Below are 22,160 nucleotides of genomic sequence, written 5' to 3' on the forward strand. Positions count from 1 at the left end.
CGTCAAGAGGCTCATTCCTGTTCTTCTGGCAGTAGCAGGCAGAAGAATCCAAGGATCCCAGAGACAACCACACTGCCCACAAGGAACAGCCCCAGACAGGAATTGATTTGTTCCAACAAGCTCCTCATTGGAAATACAAGCATTCTCCAAAAGGGTGTCGGTATTCATTAAATTCTCCTTTGAGACGGAGATACCTCATTGTACCTGTGAAGTCCAAAGCAGAATATTAGGGTTTCAGAAGTCAAAGAGGGAACAATATAGCAGAGATAAGCTGGGAGCAGCAACTTTACAAAGCAGATCCAGAATTCCTTTCTGGAAGAAGGCCCCAGCCAACTGGCCTCTCAGGTGTCACTCTTCACACTTTATTACTCTCGGAGAAACTACAAGATAAACCTAAACTGTGAATTCCTTCAAGGGGAAATCTGATGTAAATGAATAACTCATATCTAGCAGGGATGATACATATTACAAAATAAGATGACTTGATTTTTTAAAAGGTCAAACCTTCCATGATGATTTGACAATAAATTATTTGTTAGAATACATATCTATGCAACTTAAAAGAACATATGGAGTTACAGAGTTGCATCAATGCAAACAGAGTTTATCCCCTCAATCTCTCTTCTAATTTTTATAACCCTTTTTAAAGTCCTACTGTATTTTCCTTCAAATTTTCACAGATCTGGGGGAGACAATTTTCTCACACCCATTTATTTTGTTAGGGTGAAGAAACTGAGGTTCAAATTCATCACTATGAAAGGAATGGCACATTTAGACTCAGGGCTGAAATTTAACTAGATCTGAAATGTAACTAAAATGTTAACAAAGACAATTGAAAATCTAATCAGTTATAGGATTTTTAACATCTTCCTCTCTGAGCCTTGCCTAGTCAACACGTAAACCCACTTAAGTTTTATACAAAACAGCTGCCATTATAAAACTCAAAACAAAAAGGTACATGAATTCAGTGCTTTGACTTTATACCATCAAGGCAGTCTGTAAATATACAAATTATCAATGCGTCAAAGAATTTGGTTACAACCTATTAATCTGAGAAGTCACTGTTAATAGTCTGGAGTTAAACAAACACTGTTTGGTGAATGAGGACAAATCACCGTTAACAGCCAAGAGTTAAATAAAAGCTATTCAATGTATTTACTTTCCCTTTTTTAAAAACTGGAGGGGCAAAGCCATAATGAGGACTACAAAGCATCTTTTGCTTTATCTAAACATGGCAACGACCAGAAATCTTAGGTGTGTCAACTCCATTTTGAACAAAGCCATTCCTTTAGAGATATGCAAATGACTTCATTAACCAATGAAGATATCCTATTTCTAAATTTAATAATCTTCTAAACATATGTCTCTTTTAGGACACCCTTAGGTTCACACAAAGTCACGGAAGATTCTCAAATTTGTCTATGAGACTCATAAGACTGGGAACACTTAAGTGGATGTCACCCTAAAGTCATTGTATCAGATGTTTATTTACACCCTAATGAGCGTAAACATTAATCTACAAAAAACCAAGCAAAAGAGACACGTCTTGATTTACTACTCTTAATAATATTCATAGTTCTTACAAAAGTTACACAATAATTAAGTCCATTTTTGCCAAGGATTTGAAAATGAAAAGATTTCCTTCTGCTTGATAATTAACTATAAAAAGGCATCAGCAAAATTTTTATTAAAAAATAAAAGCCTTCTCTTCTTTTGGCTTATTTCCATACAAATACAGCTGATCTAAAGACAAACAGTTTCACCTTTCTTTTAATAATCATTGCATAGAGGTATATCAGTTAAGTCAGTCTACTTATGCTTTCAAAGACTTTCAAGTTCACTTAGGAGAGTGGGAATATTGTATTTATACACCCAAAGAAGGAGTGACAATAAATAAGCAGGCAGGGTAATCTGAATTTAATTAGTTTCACCCTTTATTTGTGAAAACAAGCATCACACAATTGTTTTGCAAAAGCAAATGATATACAGGCTGTGAAAAAAATACAAGCATATTTATACCACTGAGACTCTATAGAAACAAAGATTTCCCACTAAGGACACTAAAATTATGGCATTTTAGAGCAGATAGGTATTTTCCCCAAATCTCCATAGACGTGTAGGCTCCTAACGTCACCCACAAGAAACCCTGTCAGAGGAAGCACAAAAGTTGTTAGTCATCTTCTGGGCTGAATATAAAATGCACATTTGGGGTTCATTTAACCATATGGATTTCACTTGGAAAGTCTTAAAAATCAGTTTCTGAGGTGTAATTCTGGCACTGCCACAGAAACTCTCTCTGAGGAGGGTTTGCAAATATATTGAGCCATTTATGACAGGATCCTCCTTAAACTTTTTGGACCAGGACAATTTTTTCACTCCAGGAGATTTGTCTATAGGGAGCAAGACTTCCATCAAAATCCCTGGCCTGTTACTTTTGTTAGCGGTGCATTTTAACGATGCATAAACCTCAGTGTAAAAATCTATTTTGTTTGTTTGAGACGTGGGGGTAAAGTTGCAAGAAATAAAGACTACCACCAGGTCTTCAGACAAATAACTTGCACTCTTGCAAATACTAAGCCACTTAAGAAATTGTAGAGCCACACAGAAAGTTCAGGGCAAGACCAACCAGGAGCCCTTGATGAGGAACCAGAAGTAATCTCTCTCCCTGCTGATTTATCTAGAAGCTGGCTGCTCAGACTGTGGTTCCTGGGTCAGCAGAATCAGTATCACCAAAGAGGTCACTACAGATGCAGACAGGCCCCACCCCAGATCTACTGAATTAAATTCTGTATTTCAAGAAAATTCTCAGAGGATTTGCGTGCACATCAGAGTGTGAAAAGCAGTGATCTAGAAACTGGACGCTGACTGAGGCTGGACGGATGCTGCTTCTGTACTGTTTACTGCACTATGTCCAGCACCAAGAGCTACACCCGGCCCACAGCGGACACCCAATAGATGTTTGCTGAGTAAATCCAGCGCTGAAGATCACACATGTGAAGAGAACAGCATCTTCCACTCTGCACTGGGATCATGGGCATACAGTTCTTAAATGGACACAAAACTGCAGGTCCCTTAAAGGCACAGATGCTGCCTTCGCCACCTCTCAGTTCACTGTGTGCCTCCCACTGTCCACACGGGTCCCTCCACCTTTCACCAGTTGCAACCTTTAGATGCTCAATACGGAAATATGTTACTACCGTTAGACACTGATCTTTACAATGTTCCTTTAATGCGAACACTTCAGAAAACTCAGTTTAAATCAACATATCATTCCTGAATTTACCCATTTGGCTCTGGTTTTAAGTACAGTAAGGAGAACTCACCCAAGAAATCAAAGTAGTAATGGAAAATATTATTTATGGCCAAGTCCTGAGTCTATGTGGTACCACAGAACAGGAATGGCATGGATGATTGAAATTCAAAACTGATTCCAAACCTCAAGTTATTCAATAGCCTCAAAGTCTCTTCTTACCAAATCTCACACCAGAGCTACTCTACATCTCAGAAACATCATTTTTTTTTTTTAATTTTCTTTCCCAAATCCACCTACCGAAGAGTGAAATGGCCAAAGCCATCAAACGAGAAATACAGGAATGGAAAGATATACATAATAAACAAAGCAATCAGTCTTCAAACAACCAGATACCAACACCAAACTCTAGAACTAAGAAATAACATTGTGTGAAAGAGATAGTCATACAGTAAATAACGAGCACAGATGTGTGGATAACAGGCCCATTCCAAAATGATCCTCAAAATAAGGAGATATTCAGAGTGAAAGGTATTGCTGACTCTCCTAGCTCAGATTTTAAAGGACAAATAGTAAAGTGGGAGCCCACTTCTCAATAAAGAATTACTTTGTTTCTATTAATTAACTGAATTAGACTGTCTTTATACTTTTTTTTTTTTGCTTCAGGGATCCAGTTTTAGGTTAAGCCATCAGGTGTGTCTGACCCCATGTGTATATACTCACACAGAATATCCTGTAGACACACACACTCTCTCTCTAGTGTGTTGTTTTCCCCAGAGTATAGTTGACAATGGTGATAGCAGAGTGTGTAATGAGTTTCCATTGTTCCCCTGACAGCTAGAGTTCCACACAAGACCCTTTTCTTTTTAGGTTGTAAATGCTATGGAAAAAAATACACTAGTCACAGGCATTTAATTATGGGTCCAGCAACCATAGTGGGAACACCAGTAGAAGAGGCTAGGAACTCTGAGACAGCAAACACATAGATTTCCACGGGAGGGGAGAATTTGGTTCTCCAATTACAGTAATGCTTAAAATATTGATGACAGGCATATGATTAAAAGAAGAAATTTTTAATTTTTCCCCCCGAGTCTCTATCGAGGGTAAAGTATGTATACAATGCTACATCAATACTAAAACCAAGAATACTATTATATCCATACTAAAATATTTATAAGAATAAAGACATTGCTTATTAATAAGCAAACTGCATGAAGAGGAGCTTCCTGTCTTGATACTGTCAGTGAAGAAGTACAATGATTCAGTTTCAATTTTGGTTTTCACATGCATGTAACAAAATGAACACTTGTGATATCAAGTCTCTGGGTGCTGCGTCCCCTGAGGCTTCCTTCAATTTGCTTTATACAGTGTTTAAAACCAGGCATCCCTTTCGTTGCTGTCGTGGCAGACACCAGCTCCGTCACTGAGGTCCTTTCTCGCCTGATTAATTAGTAATTGGGAGACGCATTTTGGCAGCTTTCACTTCCCTATTATTTTCTCTGGTTTGACACAAAACCCTGTCAGGAGCCCCACTATCTGAACTGTACCCCTTTTACTGCCGGGTCACTAGATTTTAATAAACAGAGCCCCTGCCAGAGAAGTACTGAAATAGGCATGAAAGTTTCCTGAAGCAGTAACAGTAAACAAATATATGAAGAAAGTTCTGAATGCCACAGTCTCTGAAACATTAATGGTCTGTCTGAACCCAGGGGTTGGGGCGAGATTGCAGACCAGAGCTACAAGAGGCCTGCAACAAAATCACTGCTTTCACCTGTCTCAGAAAAAAGTCAAAAAATACACACTAGCTAAATAAATCAGACAAACACCTGGTGTGGCAGGACCGTCCATCCGCGCCTCCTCCGTTATCCCAATCCGACGAATAAATGTATCGGGAGGAAAAGACTGGTGCAGACCGCGGGGACACAGGGCCCTTCCGGGAGTCACAGAAGCGCAGTCTAAGCCACACAACGGAACCTGGTTCACAGAAGGTAAGGTGAGGAAGTTAAAACTGAAGCCAGCAGGCCGAGACCTGGGAGAGCTGCAAACAGCTACAGAATCACTTTCAGGTTCTCCATCACAAGTGTCAGTCGCTTCAAAAGAGGGCTGCTGGGCGGTGGGACGCTGGCTGGGGACACTTGTGCGCCGGGGCAGTGGCCGTGCTGTGGGGGTCAGAGGTCACCGCGTCCGCATGCCGACATCTGTCTGGATTTTCCGGCCCCAAAACAACAGCAGGGGAACCAGGCTCATTTGCCCCCACTTTGTTTAACCTAATTGTTGAACACAAAAGATACCTTCCCCATATCTAGAATTATTTTTCCTTTCCTCCCTAATCCCCATTTGACTCCCTAAAATGAAATACTAATTACAGAAAACCTCACCGAAAGGTCAAGTCCCCTATCTATTATTAAAGTTGGGGGAATGTGACAAAGCCATATTTTCCGCTGGCACCTGGGTACCACAGAACTTCATATCACGCCCACCACCATCAACATCTAGACAGCGATCAGCACTGCAATTATCCCACCAAAATAAGCCCCAACTGCCTCAAAACCGCAAAACGGCATTTTTAATAGAAGATACTTCCATTTACTTTTATAACATGTGCTTTCATAGTTCAGAGGCAAGAGCTAATTGTTAATTACAGTTTCTACATACATAAATAAATCACTAATAAAACCAGAATGGACATTCTGACACCTTAGAGGCAGGAAGGAAAAACAAAAGTAATTTGCTAGTTCATTTCAAACAAAAAGGCCACTTTGAACAACTTGGCTATTTTAGCCTTCTCCATGAGCCAAAGAACAACAGATGATGGACAATGGAGGAACAAAAGCTGTTAACTCATACCTGGACTTTAACGAGCAGTCCATGAGACGCATGTCTTATCCCAAAACATGGGCTTTCTGTGTCGCCCTCACAGTGCCTCTGCAACCACCAAAAATCCTACTTCAAATGAACTAAAACAATCTGTGACATCAGCAGTATTCAATCTGTGCCCAGTTTAATCAGACTGACTGAGGAGGCAGGTTACTTTGAAATTATTCTTAAGAATTTCTGTTTTTGCTGCAGTGCATGGGACTAATGTTCCCAGACATCATCAAACAGATGCAGTAGCAAGAAGCGTAGTATAAATTTTTGGTAAAGTTTACTAGGCCACATGTTCCTCCAAATGCATCCAGAAATTTAAAACATGGTGGAAATACAACAGTCTCAATTTAGTACTCACATTTTTTTTAATAACAAATAAGAATTTACTTCCAAAATAATTGTCTGTAAGAACCCACAGGAACAGTTTAGTAATGAGACTATGAAAGCCTATATTGCAGGGAGCAGAAAGGCTCTGGTTTCGTATAATGCTTCTTAAAGCACCCCAAATGCTTCTTTTTGGAGGTACCTACATTTTTATCAGTACCACTTACTACAGAAAGACTCTTAGGACCGCTGAGCAATTTTGAGAAAAAAATATATATATCAACCAACAAATTTAAAAGACTCCTTAGTACAGTAAGAAAAAGGACATCAGGATTGGGGGGGGCGGAATAATAGGAGATATTAATATATGACTGAGAAATTGTAAGTTTCAAGAGGAAAATACATACATAAAGATGGTACAGCCCATACTTAACATGAAAATACAATATGTCTGGGTTTAAGATATATCACTACAAAGTTAAAATATCCATTTTTGACAACTAAATTCGAGAAGATAGCATTTTTAGTGAGCTCAGAGATAAGACAGAGCTTTCAATGGAGGTCCCCGCTCAGGATGACTATAAAGTGGTTTAGCCCTTTTCTATCGTCCATATTCATTTCCGGACCATTTTCATGAAAGAAATAAAATCAGTCTTAAAACAAGATGGCTGCTTCTGGGGGAAAGAAAAGAAACGCTGATTCAACTGAAAGCCTAGCTTTTCTAAATCGAGAACCAAGAACTTCGGTATATGTTTTTTCTCATCTCCAAGCATATATTCATGCACTTCCACGTGGAAACTTAGGGATTAGGCTGGGCAGTGACTGAGAAGTATTAATAGCAAAGCCATTTTTTTAAAAAAGGTCTGCTGTTAGTGTGCTAATAATCTGATGGTCCAACGCATATACACAGAGCTACGGCAAAACCCAAATTCCCAGCCATCCTTTACACAGAACCGCAGTCACCAGTTCTGAGGATCAGGTCACTTGACAAGTGGTAACAGGAATAATATCGGTCTCTTACATCTTTTACAGAACTCCATCAGAAAATGCCTGGTGATACCCTGTCGCAAACAAATCAGCTGAATTTGGCTTTTTCAAGTTAATACCCTAGGAGCTAAGCTGTGAGATAACCTCTCTGGGAACTGCACTTTGATGACCTTCCCTGAAGCAAATGGCAGATTAATTCTATGACATATATGTAAAAGCTGAAAACATTTCCCCTCCATTTTGAAATAATTTTAAATAGATTTTTTTTTTTTAAAAATCACTCAAAACTATTTTTATTTCTCACTTGAGGGGAAAATAAGGCCTGACAGTAACATTTTATTCAACCTGTCAACTGTCAATTGCATGAAGGATGTTTCTCAAGATGACAAAGGTTTATTTTTCCTTATTGAAAATGATAGAATTCTACCTGAATGAAAGCTGAGCTAACCTTCACTGTGGTACACTACAGTCTCTCAGCAACTGGCTAACTCAAGGAGAAGTTTTCACTGTTTTAAAATAATGGTTTTATTGAAATCTGTGACTCCCTGTTTGAATACCATATTCAAAAACCTCAAAATCAGGTTTCCATCTACATGGATTTCAGATTAGAAAATAGTATAGAGATTCCAGTAGTTCACAATAAATCCCTCCGAGTACAATCAGGAGTATAGATTATCAAGAACAGTAAAATATAAGGAGCTTTTTTATTTATGCTGAAAACTAGGCATAATAGTTGTAATACAGAAAACCCCGCAGCATTACTTCTTAATTTTGAACTGAGTGCTTCTATGTCATTATGCTGCCTTGTTTATTACTGACAGCTTTGCAAACATGAATGCAGGCAAATTTCAGGGGAAACCGATCTCCTGGTAGTGAGTAATATTCCATTCAGAAACACTGGAAGTTCAAATTAATCACAGGAAACTTTTCTACCAAACAGCTCGGGGTCTAGGCTGAGAAGCAGATGAAAATATAAATTTAATAATATAAATCAGGCCCTTAAAAGAGACAGCAATTTATTGATGTTTAGCTGTCTAAGACCACCATCATAAGACAGATTACTGAAGTGAATATTAATGTCTCATTTCTCATACTCCTCTTTGAGGTTTTACACTTGAATACGAAGGTGTTATCCGTCACAAATGATCAGAAGGCAATTTTTTCTCGGTTTGGAAGACTAGACCTGACTGAGCACCCTGCTAGGAGGCCAGGCCTTCCTCACTGTACTGATGACACAAACGTTTCCTCTTCAACACGGACATTCTAATCAGAGCTGCCATTTTAACAGTTTGCATACTGTTTCTGAAAAGAAAATGGATTATATGGCCTCAGTGAACGTAAGAGGGATTCATTATCTAAAATAAAACATCACAGCTTTTTAAGTTCTCATTACTGCCTGAAGTTATTCAAAACCAACACACACAAAGAAAATGAAGAGGGCTATGGCGCATCTTTTTTAAAAAATTATTAATCAAATTATTTATTTTGGACAAAAAAAACCAACATTAAACAATGAACCAAATGCTCACATGAAATTCTCTTCTTAACATCTTCCTATGTTTTGTTCATTTTCCATTTTAATGTTTTCTCTTTCTCAAAGGTACACTCTTTGGGCATGTACTTCTAAGCTTGCAAAGGCCAGGACTCCTGAAAGACTAATTGTATTCATTCATTTCCTTGGCCCAGCATGAAGCTGGTAGCTTGCTTGGTTCATAGCAACAGGGGAGAGAAAGGAGATGCTCATCTTTATCTGTCCCATCCCACAGGAAATCAGGCCAGTGGACAGAGGGCATCTCACAAGATTAAATGGCAAGAAACTCACAAGGTTCATTTGCCCCCAGATAACTAAACGTTCCCTCCAAATGTGATCCTCAGCCTTCAAATGGGGAGGCCTCTACAACTCTTGATTATCAACCAGAACACACATGGCAACGAGATGCTTTGGTGAGCCAATGGCTTAGCTCACACTGCTGAAATCAACTAACAGGGAGTAATGACTCACTGAAGACTCTCTCTGATTCTCTTCATCATGGAGTATATTGACCTCGGCCTCACACTGGAAACGCCAAGCTAGACATCAGGTGTGCCTCAAACAGCACTGATGTTCCAGTCTCTTAAGGAAAGGACAGTTGACTGTTTCTGATGGTTTGCTACGAATACAGAACATAATGCATAAAATCAGTGGGACCCAACATCCCAAAGGCCTATTTTGCTTTCAAAATTCTCTGGAACACTGGCCCAAAATAAGCAGCACGCTTTTCTTCGACAAAATTCTAGATAAAGAAAGGGTAAGAGGGGGAAAAGTCACTTCACGTTTCCTACAAACGGATAAGGGTGAAAAGACAGCATATAAATTTCCATCACACAGGCTTTATTTTTAAAGCAGATGGTTATAAAACTCTGATATAAACACCAAAATAACAAAGTTACCCCACGGTATCTAATAAAATGTTACACTGAGGTTCAGAGTTAATAAAGTTAAAAGACTCTTAAGTAATGTCTTTTACTGGAAGAACTTTTGTTTTTAATATATGAAATACTAGTTAAAAGATTTAAAATTCTAAAACTAAAGTTATCGAGGTTGGTGACAGGCTCTTTCAAAGCCAAGATCAACTTTCCATATTTCCTCAAAACAGATTCTTAGATTTAGACCATACTGATATTTGTTTGTCAGTGAAAAAGGCACAGTATTGGTATAATGGAATATATATATGACACTGACAGCTCGGACTTTTTAAAATGAAACAAGTGAACTCTGAAAGAGAAAATAATATGCAAGGGCTGTGATTGTTACTACATCCCTCAGCTTAGTCACAAACATACTGCCTAAAAGATTCTGGAGTGTTGATCTAGAATACCTATCACTTTCACAGCTCAAGATTACATGTTAGCAAAACTAAATGGTGTCAATTACCTGCTACTCTAACATGAAATGTTTAATTTGCAAGTCCAAAGAAAACACGCGATTAGGCTGAAATTTATAAAATCCCAGATGAACTACAGAGATATCTTTTCCCATAAGAGAATAACATGTTAAATTGGTGATTCTCAAACCTTAACAGAAGCAAAGAACTAAGTGAAGAGAATCAGTACTTTTGAAGTATGGCTATTTTTCACATTGTATTATTTTACCATTCCATCCATTAATGCAAGCCAGCAGGAGATAGGTTTAATTATCCCAGCATCATTTTGGTAAATGGTCAAATGAATCCAAGAATTTCTCAGTAGACACGGTTTGAATATTTTCTTTGAAAGCATCAAATTGCTTATAGCATGTTTCAGATTAAGAGGCATATTCTTAACACTGAGCCATCTCTACTGCTAGCGCAGCTACTAAGGGAGAATGTAAAGAAAGTTCTATTGTTGAAAGTCTTTTTAAAAGTTACTTAAGAGCGTTTTATATGATTAAATTAAGGACAAATAGCTATATTTTCCTTGACTTGGTTCTTAATTACTCAAACTCAGTAACAGGCCATTTCACAATAGAGCATAATGTCAAATGGATCTTAATATCACTCTCACTATTTAAGTGAAACTCATACAACTTTGCAAATGTTTAAAATATAAAAGATGCACTTACAAAAATCTTATCATATATTTCTATACAGATTGATAAGTCCCAGTTGCTATTTTAGAGATTTGTAGCAAGTCAACACATAAAATGAGTATTGCCCACCACCCAATAAACACTAGAAATTAAAAAGTTATCAGCATTTTAAAAAGTAAACCTCTATTTCCCAGAAGTGAATACCTGGGAAGACAGATCCTAAGAGCAAAACTATCTGACAGCAAATAAATTGTCCATTTTTTTTTTTCCCTCTGTGAACTTAGATCTATGTATCTACTTGTTACCAAAGTTCTCAATAATGAAACCCAACACAGCACATAAACTCCTATGACTGCACAAGTTACAAATAAGATATTTAAACCTAGTGACCAAGATATAATACTTAACTTTAATTTCATTCTAAACTTAATTTCAAACTGAAGTACATAGGTATAAGCTAAAATACTTCATTTACTTCATTTTGCCATAATATCCAGTTGTTATCATCTCAATGTGCCCACTGAACTTTTCTTCCAGGAGAAAAATATCTTAAGTCTGTTTAAGTTGCAATTAAAGTTCTCTACTTTTTTCCACAAGACTAAAGTCTTCTGATAATATTATTAATTTAGCAAAATCTTAAAAGACAGGATTTATGTAAAATCAAAAGGCAAGGCTAGCTTACCTTACATAAAAACAATAGATAAAAAGAAAATGTAAAACATTAAAAATTTTAAATTAGTAGACCTCTTCAAATTTTCTATTTTTTCACTCTTTTGTGATAAGCTGTTTATTTCTAAATTACTTATTTTGCATTTGACTCCTTTTAAATTACATCCAAGCTGACTTTTCTTCATTCATCAAAAAAGCACCAACATTTCTAAGATAAATCTGCCTACCGGTACCCAGCTCTAAAATATTACTTTTTAAAGTTTTACTGCGGTAACACATAAAGACAAACAGTCACAAATCCCTAAGAATACTAAAGTTACAGCTGAATCTCTTGGGCGGGCGTACATCATTCTTCCTTTTAAACATTATCAAATTGATAAGGATCAAATAAACAGTATTTCCACAAACTTCAAATTAGAACACTGACTCGAGAATACTCTTGGTATTTTAAAATTCTACAGATTAACTTTGGGCAGCTTCAAAGACACCATGGCTTCCTGAACAGGAGAGTTTTCTGCAGGCAGGGCAGATCTATTAAAAAACATGACCTGTGACAAAAATCAATGTGCTAATCTCAAACCAAACAACAGTATCAAAAGCATAAAACAGAGATAACCTAAGATAAAATGTCCTCAAACTAACTCAGACTAGCTTGACAGGTTAGGAAGGAGGGGTAGACCGGGGACGTTGCTGATGCTTCCAGGACGACTGGAACTCCCAAGTATTCAAATAAATGAATACCATGAGAAAAAAAGATTACCCTGTGAAGTCTGGGGTGGGGGAAAGAGAAGACAACCAAGAGCAAAATGTCCCAAATTCAACGAACCAATTTCACTGCTGTTTTATTTAATAAGGCACTGAAGTTTAAAATATAAATTCCTCTCTTTCGAATATGCTGTCTAATAAAGCCCAAAGGGGAATAAAACCAACCAACATAATGAGACTCGCTTTTAACACCATCACAACTGGAAAGCTCGCCCTATTTGTCTTGTCAGCTTTAATAAAAGGCATCTCCTCTGGCAGGATGGTTCTCTTGTCTTTTTTCCTAATAGTGGTAAGTGGCATGTCAGAGAAGAAATGAGTTTCCCATCCCATCACCCACCTCCAGGAGATGGTTTTTTTAAAGCCAAACTTTGAGGGATGTCTCCACTTGGGCCAGGCGCTGCAATCAAGTCTGGAGCTACCTGGGTGTGACTGTCTTTCCTGGGACAGCAGGGTGGGAGGGGGGCGCCTCTCTCCCTGGTCGGCAGCCGGTGGGCCGTTAGTAGGGAGATCTCCCTGTCTGCAGCGGAGAGGACCTTCCTCCAGGCGGGGGAAGCCCTCCGGTGCCAAAGTAACAAAGGCCGGCGGAGAGGGCCAAGGGGAGCGAGGAAAAACTAAGGCGCCGGCCAGCGCCTCTCCCCACGCGCGCGGCGACCGCCAACTCTTTCCTTGGCCTCCCAACTTCCACTCCAGCCCAGGGGAGGGGGGAAAAAAACAACAAAGCCGGGATTTTCGGTATAATCGAGGCTGTTTCCCTCCTCCAAGGAGGGCGCGGAGAACAGCCCAGCGCTGGAAGCTGGCCTCGGTCCCAGAGACGCAGAGCAAAGTGGGCCCCGTGGGGCCGACCGCTGCCCGGGCGAAGGGAGAGCTGCGACCTGCCCTGGACCCGGAGGGGGCTTCCCGGCCCTGCGGACAAGGCCCCCCCGCGCCCCGCGTCCCGGGGCTGTGAGCCAGGACCGTCCGCGGGCGGCCGGGGGCCGGCGCGAGCGCTCGGGCGGCCCGGGGCGCGCGTCTCCGGCTTCCCCGCGTCCCCGGCGGGCTCGGGCAGCGCCCGAGAACCGGCTCCAGGTGACCGCGCGCGTGCCTGCGGCGGCGCCGCCGGCCTCCAGACCCAAGGCTCCCACCTCCGGGGGCGGGTTACTCGGGCAGCTAGCTCGGCAAGCCTGCCGTGACCCGGCCTTCCATCAAACTTTCTGGCCCCCTGCGCCCAACGGGAGGCGGAGGAGGGGGGAGCGTCCTCCCTACCGCCAAGAGCGCCGGGACCAGACGGACTGGGGGGCCGCCTGCTCTCCTTGCGGTTAAAAGAGGAAAATAAAAACCTCCAGCTTCCCCCTCCCAGGCCCCCTCCCTGCCCCCAGCCAGTGCGCCTTCCGAGCGCATCGGGGGAAAAGGGAAGCAAAAATTCACACACACACATACACACACACACACACTTTGGGGATCTTTGGCGGGTTCTCCCCCGCAATCCTTGCGCAGCCAGGCTCCAGGAGGGAGCTCCTGGCGGCGCTGCGCCCGAGGCTCTCCGCGCCCAAGCCCGCGCCTGTATCGGGATGCCGGCCAGTCGGCCCGGGTGCCAGAGCGAAGTCTCGACTCCCGGGCTCCAGCTTTCTCCGAGCGTTTCCCCGGCGCTGCGCAGAAGCCGCGGGTCCGGGCAGCCCCGGGGACGCCCAGGGGGCACGCAGGCTCCCCCGCCGCACCCCAACAAAAGGGGGCCCACGAGAGGCGCTTTTCCCGCGAGCGCCTGCCAGGCGATCAGCGCCCGAGCCCACGCAGACTCAGCGCGCGCGCCGCGGGCGGCCGGGGCGCGCGGGTCCCCGGCGGGCGCCGCCGCTCCGTCCGCAGGGCCCCGAGGCCCGGGGAGCCCGGGTTCTCCGATCCACACCCCCCACCCCCCGCCACCCTACCTGGGGTTGCTGCTGTTCCAGTAGACGGCGTAGCGGTCGGCGACGGCCTTGGAGCCCGGGTCCTGGCTGAACACACACATCCACAGCACGAGAAACAGCAGCGTCAACATCTCCACGTGCAGCATCACGCCTGGCCAGCGGCGGAGCCCCCGACGCGCCACTCCGGGGAGAGAGCAGGGATCCGGACGCAGGGGAGGGGAGGGGAGAGAGCAAGCGAGCGGGGGCCAAATAAATATGAATAAATAGAAATGCAGAGGGGAGAGAGGAGAGAGGCGCGCACCGAGCTGAGAGCGGGGGGGAGGCGAGCGAGAAGAAAAGAAGGCGGCGGAGTAGGGGGGAGGTGATCAAGGCAAACTCGCAGCCCCGCTGGAGGGATCAGGAGGAAAAAAGGGAATCGCAAGATGGAGAGAAGCGTGCGTGTGTGTGTGCGGTGGCGGCGGCGGCGGGGGCGGGGGAATGGGTGCCAAGCTGGGTCTCGGGCGGCGGCGGCGGCGGGCCGGTCACCCGGGCAGAGGGCGGTGCGCGCCCGGCCGGGCGGCGGCACACTGCGCAGTCACCGCGAGGGGCGCGCCGCGGCCGCGGGGAGACATACACCGGCCCGCCGGGCCCGGCTCAGCGGCGGCGGCGCGGGCTGCGCACGGCTCCGCCGCTGCCGGGGGCCCTGGGCACCGCGCCCCGCTTCGCTCCAAGTTACTTTGGCGGTCTCTGGGGGGGCGGAGGGCGGCAACTGCTGGAGGGGAGCTCCGTGCGGATGGCGCGGGGGCGGAGGGGGGGGCTTCGCGCCTGCGGTCCCGGGGAGTCGAAGGACCCCCCGTTTCTCCCGCCTCCTCGGTGCTTTCGAGCCGGGTGAGCCCTGGAGATCTCGGAGGAGTCCCAGGCGAGAAGGGCGGGGATCTGGAGTCACGGAGCAGCCAGCCCCGCCGGCGTCCTGGAGCTGGGGGAGCGGCCGCGGAGCTCTGGAGGAGCCGTCTTGCCTCGCAAACCTCCAAGAAAAGTTTGGCTCCCCGCGTCTTCGGGCGGGTCCCCCAACCCCCCTCCGGCGGAGTCCGTCTGCGACGGCGGCGGGAGGCGACACCCGGCCGCGGGCTGAGTCTCGGGGACCCCTCGCGCGTGCCTTCCTCGGCCGGGAGCGGGTGCACCAAGGCGCGCGGAGAGCGGAGGTTACGCACCAGCCAGCCGGGCGGAGCTGGGATGCCGAGACCCGCGAGGCGATGCCAACCCAGCTGTGAGGCTCGGGGGCCGAAGGGCAAACGACCCCTCGCGGATGAACCCCTCCAACTCCCGAACGGGCCGATGTCAAGTCTCCGATCGCCTTCCGGGAGCCAGACCGAGCCCCCCAGCTGCGGGGCCGAGAGCACTGGGAGGAGCTCTCAGAAGTGTCCCTGCGACTCCGACTGATTCCACCCCAAGCCCGGCAACTTGTAGAGATGCATCAATCAGTTGGAAACGCCAGAGGAGGAGGGGAAAAAAAAAAAAAAAGAAAAGAGAGAGAGCGCACAAGCGCGTGGCACCTCCCCGATGACTACATCAGAAAAACCTTCCAGTTCCTCCAGCAGCGGTTCTTCTTTCCCTCCTCGGGCGCAGCGGCAGCGAGGGTGTGAAAACCACCGAGAGAATCCCCAGACCTTCGCCAGGCGGGAAAATAAACTTCAGTGCAGCGGCGGCGGCACAAGCAGCCGGGGAGGGATTGCGACGACTGGCGAAGAGTGGGAAGGGGTAAAAGTCAGTTTTGCGAAAGAGAGAGGGGAGGAAAAAAAAGAGAGAGAATGCTTTATGGGAAAAAAAAAATCTCCTCGGGCACGCCCCCTCGTTAATGACCTGCGTGTAAAGCCGACAGCCGCCGCCGCCGCCGCCGCGCGGGAGCTCGGGGCCGCGCGCGTGGACGTGGACGGGGGCGCGGGGGCCGGGGAGCGGGGTGGGCGTGCGGCGCGGAGCCCGGCCCGACAGGGGGAGGTGCCTGCAGCCTGCGCCGCCGCCGCCCGGGTCATGTGGGCTGGTTTTTTTTTTTTTTTTTCTTCGCCCCCTCCACCCCCCCACCCCCACCCCTCGCAGTTTACTTGGGAAGGGGTGGGGAGTGGCTGGAGCAGCCAGTCTGGCCCCGGCCTGCTGTTTGCTTACCGATCGGGTATTTTTTTTTTTTTTTCCCTCTATCCAACCCGATTGGTCTGCTCCACGAGAACAGAGGCGTTTTCCTAATCTCCTCCCTTCCCCACGCCTCCTAACCCCCCCTCCCTCCCCATCCCGGGCCCCACCTTCTAGAAACCTGACTAATTGAATTACTGGGAGTGCTCGGGCGCCCTCTCCTCCGCGCGAACCCAGCTGTGCCGCGCGTAACCCTTTGGATGCTGACATTTTTTCCCCCCTGGTCTGGGCTGCGGAATGGTCCTGACGTCTCTTTACCTGAGACGAGGGGGTTCTTCAATGACAAAGGAACGGGTTATCCCACCCTGCAGCCGGAAAGCCGAAATCCGTCTCCGGGGCCCCTCGAGTGATAATAACAAAGTCCCGGCAGCCGGCGGGCAGGGGGACCACAGTGACCACGTGTTCTCGTAAATCTCCGCCCGGGTCTTAACGACGCGCGCTGCGCGGTTATCTGGCGACCCGAGCATCTCTCAGGTGCCTTTGAATTCCCCTCTTCCTATCAGGGATTTCAAGGTTCGTGGGCAGCAAGGGCGACTTTTCTTTAAAGTGATGCTTTGAAAACACTTTTTTTTTTAAGTCGAGAATATCAGTGTGTTAAGTCGAGGAAGTCAGTGTGTTAAGTCGAGAAAAATCAGTGTACAGTGATTACAATTCAGTGCGAACCCTTGGCGGGGAGGACATTGAATGCGGCAGGGGAGCCCCCCACCCGCAACACCTTTTCTAGTTCAGCTCCGAGGTCGGTTCAGTGCGCACTGCCCAGAGGAGAAAGGGTCTGCACGAGCCCGGTGCAGGAAAAGAAATAGAGGGCAGGGAAGGAGTTCTCTTATTACCGGAACACGGCTTGTGTCCCCGGGCTCCCAGAGTAAGGCTGCAGCACCTCGCCGCCCCCCCACCCCACCGCCCCCTACCCCGACCGCCAGGGATGCGCGGCCGCCCTAGAGCGGCGCGGGCCTAGCGCCCCGGGACTCGGGCAGCGCCGGGGAGGCGCGCGGCGCTGCGGCGCCTGGAGACTCGGCCTCGCGGGGCCGGAGGGCCGCTGGAGTCCGGTCTCCCTGACGCTCCAGGGGATTCGCTGCCTTAGTGGGAAGGGCTGATCCCAGGAAAGCAGCCAGGTTCGGCTCCCGAACCTGCCGGCTCTCCCCGGTACTTAAGAGCCCAAGGCAAGGAAAGATCGCATCTTTCCTCCGGCGCGCTCCTGTCCCCGCGCCCTGGATTTGCAGGCGCTTCCGAGCTCTTTTGAAGCGTCCACGCGCCCTCCAGTGGCGGGCCTGCGGTCTGCACCCAGTGGGGCTACTGCCCGCGGCCCGGCCGGGTTGAGGGGGACGCCGATGCTCCGGGGCTACCAAGCATACAGGCTGGAGAGGAAAGGGACAGCTCCCCTCGACATGGGGTTACCTGGATGTCCCCGGCTCTTAACAAAAAGCTGAGTCGTTTCTCAGTTACAGAATTTTTTCCTGTCTGGAGATACCCTGAAATTGTCCTGGAAAAGTAACTCATCCCCTTGTGACTAGACACGAAATGCAACCTGTAATTGTAGATTGCGCTGCAGACCACCCTAACAAACCAAGCGCCTTCCCACATTAAGAAATGTGTATTCAAAACCATCAACAGAAATTCTTGTCGACCATCTGTATGTTTCACAGATTTCCAGCAGTGAGAAGTTAGAAAACTTAAGCTAGGGAACAGAAGGCTAAGCTTTAATTTTTTTTAATCAAATTTTCATTTAAAACGTTTTCTCCGCCCCCCCACTACCCCCCCCCCCCCCCCCAGTTCTGCTGATGTTCAAGTTCTTGGCCTATTTTACCATGAGCTTGTTTCTTTTTTTTTCCTGTTGTAAGAAGGATGCATTTTACCCTGTCTTTCAGATAAGAGCTCTAATAGGTGTTCCTATGACTGAGGCAGTCTGGCAGGAAATATTCCGGATCCTTTTAAGGGACGTGTGTATCTTTAGGAAGATGAGAATTCACGACTCCTATCTTGGGGAAGATGCTGAATCTCATCAGAGAGACTTTTTAGTCAGGGAAATATCAGGTATCAGGAGTTAGCAAGCTGGCTTCCTGCGGCAGCAAAACCAAAAGGAGAAAAGAAAAGGGAATTCTCTCCACTTATTTCCTATTTGAAACACACATTGTAAGCAAATGTGAAAAATCAACATATCAAACGAATATGGATGTCCTGATATTTTAAATATTTCCAATTTGTTTAAGTCTGTATAGTCAGAAAAAGAAATTATGCAGAAAAAGAAATCCTACATTATGGTTTTCCTTAAAATGATTCAAGGAGTAGGAACAAAAGCCATCAGAATTTGCAACTGTCCAGAACACAATTTAAAAGTATATGAGAAATAATTCATAGACTTAAATGCCTCCTTCTGGGATTATATACCTAAGTAATTACTGATATTGAACTAAGTAAGTAGTAATATGATGGATACATATGTAGATGAAGTTTGAAGAGAGGTATTGTGAAGTATACTTATCATTGGATAATGTGGCTTTGTCTCCTCAAGGAAATATTCAAGTGATTTGAATTTATACAAATCATCATTACATAAAATAATTATGATTAGCTCAGTGTCCCAGAGGCAATGGCTCCAAAAGTTGGCCTTTACAACATAAGTCACGTTTGCCACGTATAGAAGAAGGTGCTAGCATGTCAGCGACAACAGCAAGAACCTACGGAATAAAAGTGCAAAGAGTGTTTGAATGCTTTGCGTTCTGCAAGACTGAAACAGGGCTGTAGGGAGCTGAGTCCTGAAAAGTTGGCTCAGAATGGACTGTAGAAGTTTAGCTATATTCTAAATATATTTGGATTTAAAGCTACAGGTAAACAAGCGCACTGGTGTTTTTAAAACAAATGGCACTGAAGCAGTTCCTCAAATTAAAGTACAAATAGGGATTAAGCTATCTGTTCATTTATTACTTTTTGGCCCAGAAGTATCTAGATGGGTGTTCTAACCTTGGCTACAAATTAGAATTACCTTGGGAGTTTTTGTTTTTTGTTTTTAAAGAACCGTGTCAAGACCCAACTCCCTGTTTTTAGTTGGTTGCTGCTGCTAAGCCGCTTCAGTCGTGTCCGACTCTGTGCGACCCTGTAGACGGCAGCCCACCAGGCCTCCCGTCCCTCGGTTTCTCCAGGCAAGAACACTGGAGTGGGTTGCCATTTCCTTCTCCAGTGCATGAGAGTGAAAAGTGAAAGTGAAGTCGCTCAGTCATGTCCTACTCCTAGCGGCCCCATGGACTGCAGCCCACCAGGCTCCTCCGTCCATGGGATTCTCCAGGCAAGAGGACTGGAGTGGGCTGCCATTGCCTTCTCCGGTTTTAGTTGGGGGTGGGGATTTGGTTTCTATAATTTTTAAAAGCTCCCCAGGGAATTCTAATCAGCATAGAAAATTGAGAATCACTGATCTAGGTAATTTATTTTTACCTTAACTCTTTCAGTATTTCAGGGGGAAAAAAAACAAACAAGCTCTGTACTTAGAAGAAATGTCCCAACTAACCATCAAGGCAAGAACATTGATACTTCCAAGAACTGAATTTCATGACCCTATCAAAATGAAGTGATACTTTAAAAATAATTTTCACATGGCATAAAACAGAACACCAATCCTAGATGTGACTGCAGAGCGAAGCTTATTTTGAAATATGAACTAGTCTTCATTTTTAGACTAGTTTGGATTTCCTTTCTGTGTTAGCTGCTGCCAGATAGAAGTGGAAATCTACTGAGTCAAATGTCCGGACAAATAAATGAAACAAGCTGGTGAATCAAGCCTCACAGTTCACAGACGAAGCAACTCTTGTTGAAGATAGCTGTTAAATTAGAACTAATACCCCTGAAGAAATAATAAGGGAAATAAACTCAAGAGCAAAGATTAAGAAAGTAGTAACTAAACAAAAAACTTTCGAGCAGGTGAGTCACATAATGTGATTTATGCTAAGCCTGCCGTCCTCCTAGAGCTTCAGAACTCATTCCAGAGACACACAGGTTCCACCACCAGACTGCCACCCTGCTATCCTGCGCCCAGACTGTTTCAAGTTATTTCATGAAGCCTTCTCCCTTCTTTACCCCCTTTTATAACAGCTTCCTCAGAATCTTTAGAAAGAACTCTTCACTAGCTTTGCTTTCCTTTCAGACCTTAGGAAATGCTCCTAAGCATAATGTTTATGATGCAGTTGCCTTTCCTGGGTGTAGTCTCAAAGAGGAAGGAGAAACAGCCTCTACTAAATAAAGTACCAACTCTCTACCTTCAACTTGTGACCTTCAACTTCCATCTGGAATTTCCTGGGATCCCTTCTCTTGAAGCCTGTGGATAAGTAGAAGCAATTTTACAAGTTACTGAAATATTCTTAAGTAGACATTTGTAGAATTTCTTATCTATTGACTATGTGTTGCTTTGCTCATTTTGAAACTTAGTTTAAGACCTACATAGCAAACTTTTTAAACATGTAGAGTTTTGAGCAGTCATTGTGATAAAAAGCCAAACCAGGTGGTTAGGCACATATGTAAATATGCATTACATCTCTGTGTATTACAAATGTGTATGTGCTTACATATAATTTTGAAAGAAGCAAACAAGAACTGGTTGATTCAACCAATTTCCACATCATTTTTCATTACCTAGACTTCAGTATACATACCATAGAACTATGTGGCCAATATTCAACTATCAAGCTGAAATTGGTAGGTGATATTATTCCCATAGGAAATGTTTGTGTTGTCCTTTACTATTTGAACATGTATGTACTTTCACTGCTCTGTAGTTGCCCTCTTCAAATGTTTAAATAAAAATCACCAAATAAAATCTATCTGCATTCTAAACCTCTAATCAACTGACATAAGTGAACTGTCCTAAAATGGTCTTTGTGAGTGATTAAATAGCATTACACTCCTTGCTTAAAAGAATTCAGATTACCATGGATGCATATTACTTACTAAATAAGTAAATAAATGTATATCTGTTCTATTACAATGGCAACATAGATACCGACAGCATACCCTTATTTAAGTAAAAAGAACATATGGAGCCTTTTCAGAAATAAAGTTAACCTGTGCTTTTTTCGCAAATAGATGCAAACTAATAATTAGGATACTTTTCTCCACAAGCCACATCTAACGTCACCCAAAAAGCATGTAAGTTGTGTGCTTTTGTATTTTTTTTTACTTGTTTAGAGACTCCCCAAAGGCAAGAATATCTTTTTTTAAAAATTTAATTGATGCCATTATGTACATATACATTTATACACATGTAGCATGTTTATGAGCATATATATGGATAGGAAGAGACAGAACTTATTTTTCAATCAATTTTCCCCCGAGATTTCATCAGCTTCTGTGAGAATTCCATTTAAAGGCGAGCAGAGGGTATCACCCTTAGTCACTGGGCGTGATTTCATGGAAGAGGAAATGCTATTTCTAAGCCCCTTTTTAGCATTGGCTTTACTCTTTCTCCCCAGATCTAAACTGGCTAAGCAAAATAGAATTATGGCAAAGTAAGAAACTCTTTCCTCAACTATGTGCCTTTTTTTTTTTTAATATAAAAGGCTCAGTTAGGGGATATTTTGGAGTGTGGATTTTTTTTTTTTTTTTTTGGTAGTCATTTAAATAATTGTCTCAATTTTTTTTTTCATTTTTCTTGGCCATGGTAGAGATGGTCTTTTAAAGTATATTATTTTTTTTTTTTAGGAAAATTGTCCTCTTACTACAGATT

The 22,160-nt window shown here is 44.3% G+C and overlaps 1 protein-coding gene across 2 annotated transcripts in view; it reads right to left on the reverse strand.

The window, feature by feature from the left end:
* The window catches only part of EFNA5 (ephrin A5), a 287,282-nt gene extending 271,109 nt beyond the window's left edge, over positions 1–16,173 (reverse strand). Inside the window, exon 1 of one of the 2 annotated variants that reach the window (XM_070465877.1) lies at positions 14,312–16,173. In XM_070465877.1, the coding sequence (XP_070321978.1) occupies positions 14,312–14,436 (125 nt within the window). In that variant the 5' untranslated portion in view covers positions 14,437–16,173. The remainder of the gene's footprint in view (positions 1–14,311) is intronic. The other variant, XM_070465876.1, reaches the window with a different exon arrangement.
* Between the last annotated feature and the right edge of the window lie 5,987 nt (positions 16,174–22,160).

The sequence above is a fragment of the Odocoileus virginianus genome, chromosome 3 (genome assembly GCF_023699985.2).
Source record: "Odocoileus virginianus isolate 20LAN1187 ecotype Illinois chromosome 3, Ovbor_1.2, whole genome shotgun sequence".
In the NCBI taxonomy this organism is placed as follows: domain Eukaryota; kingdom Metazoa; phylum Chordata; class Mammalia; order Artiodactyla; family Cervidae; genus Odocoileus; species Odocoileus virginianus.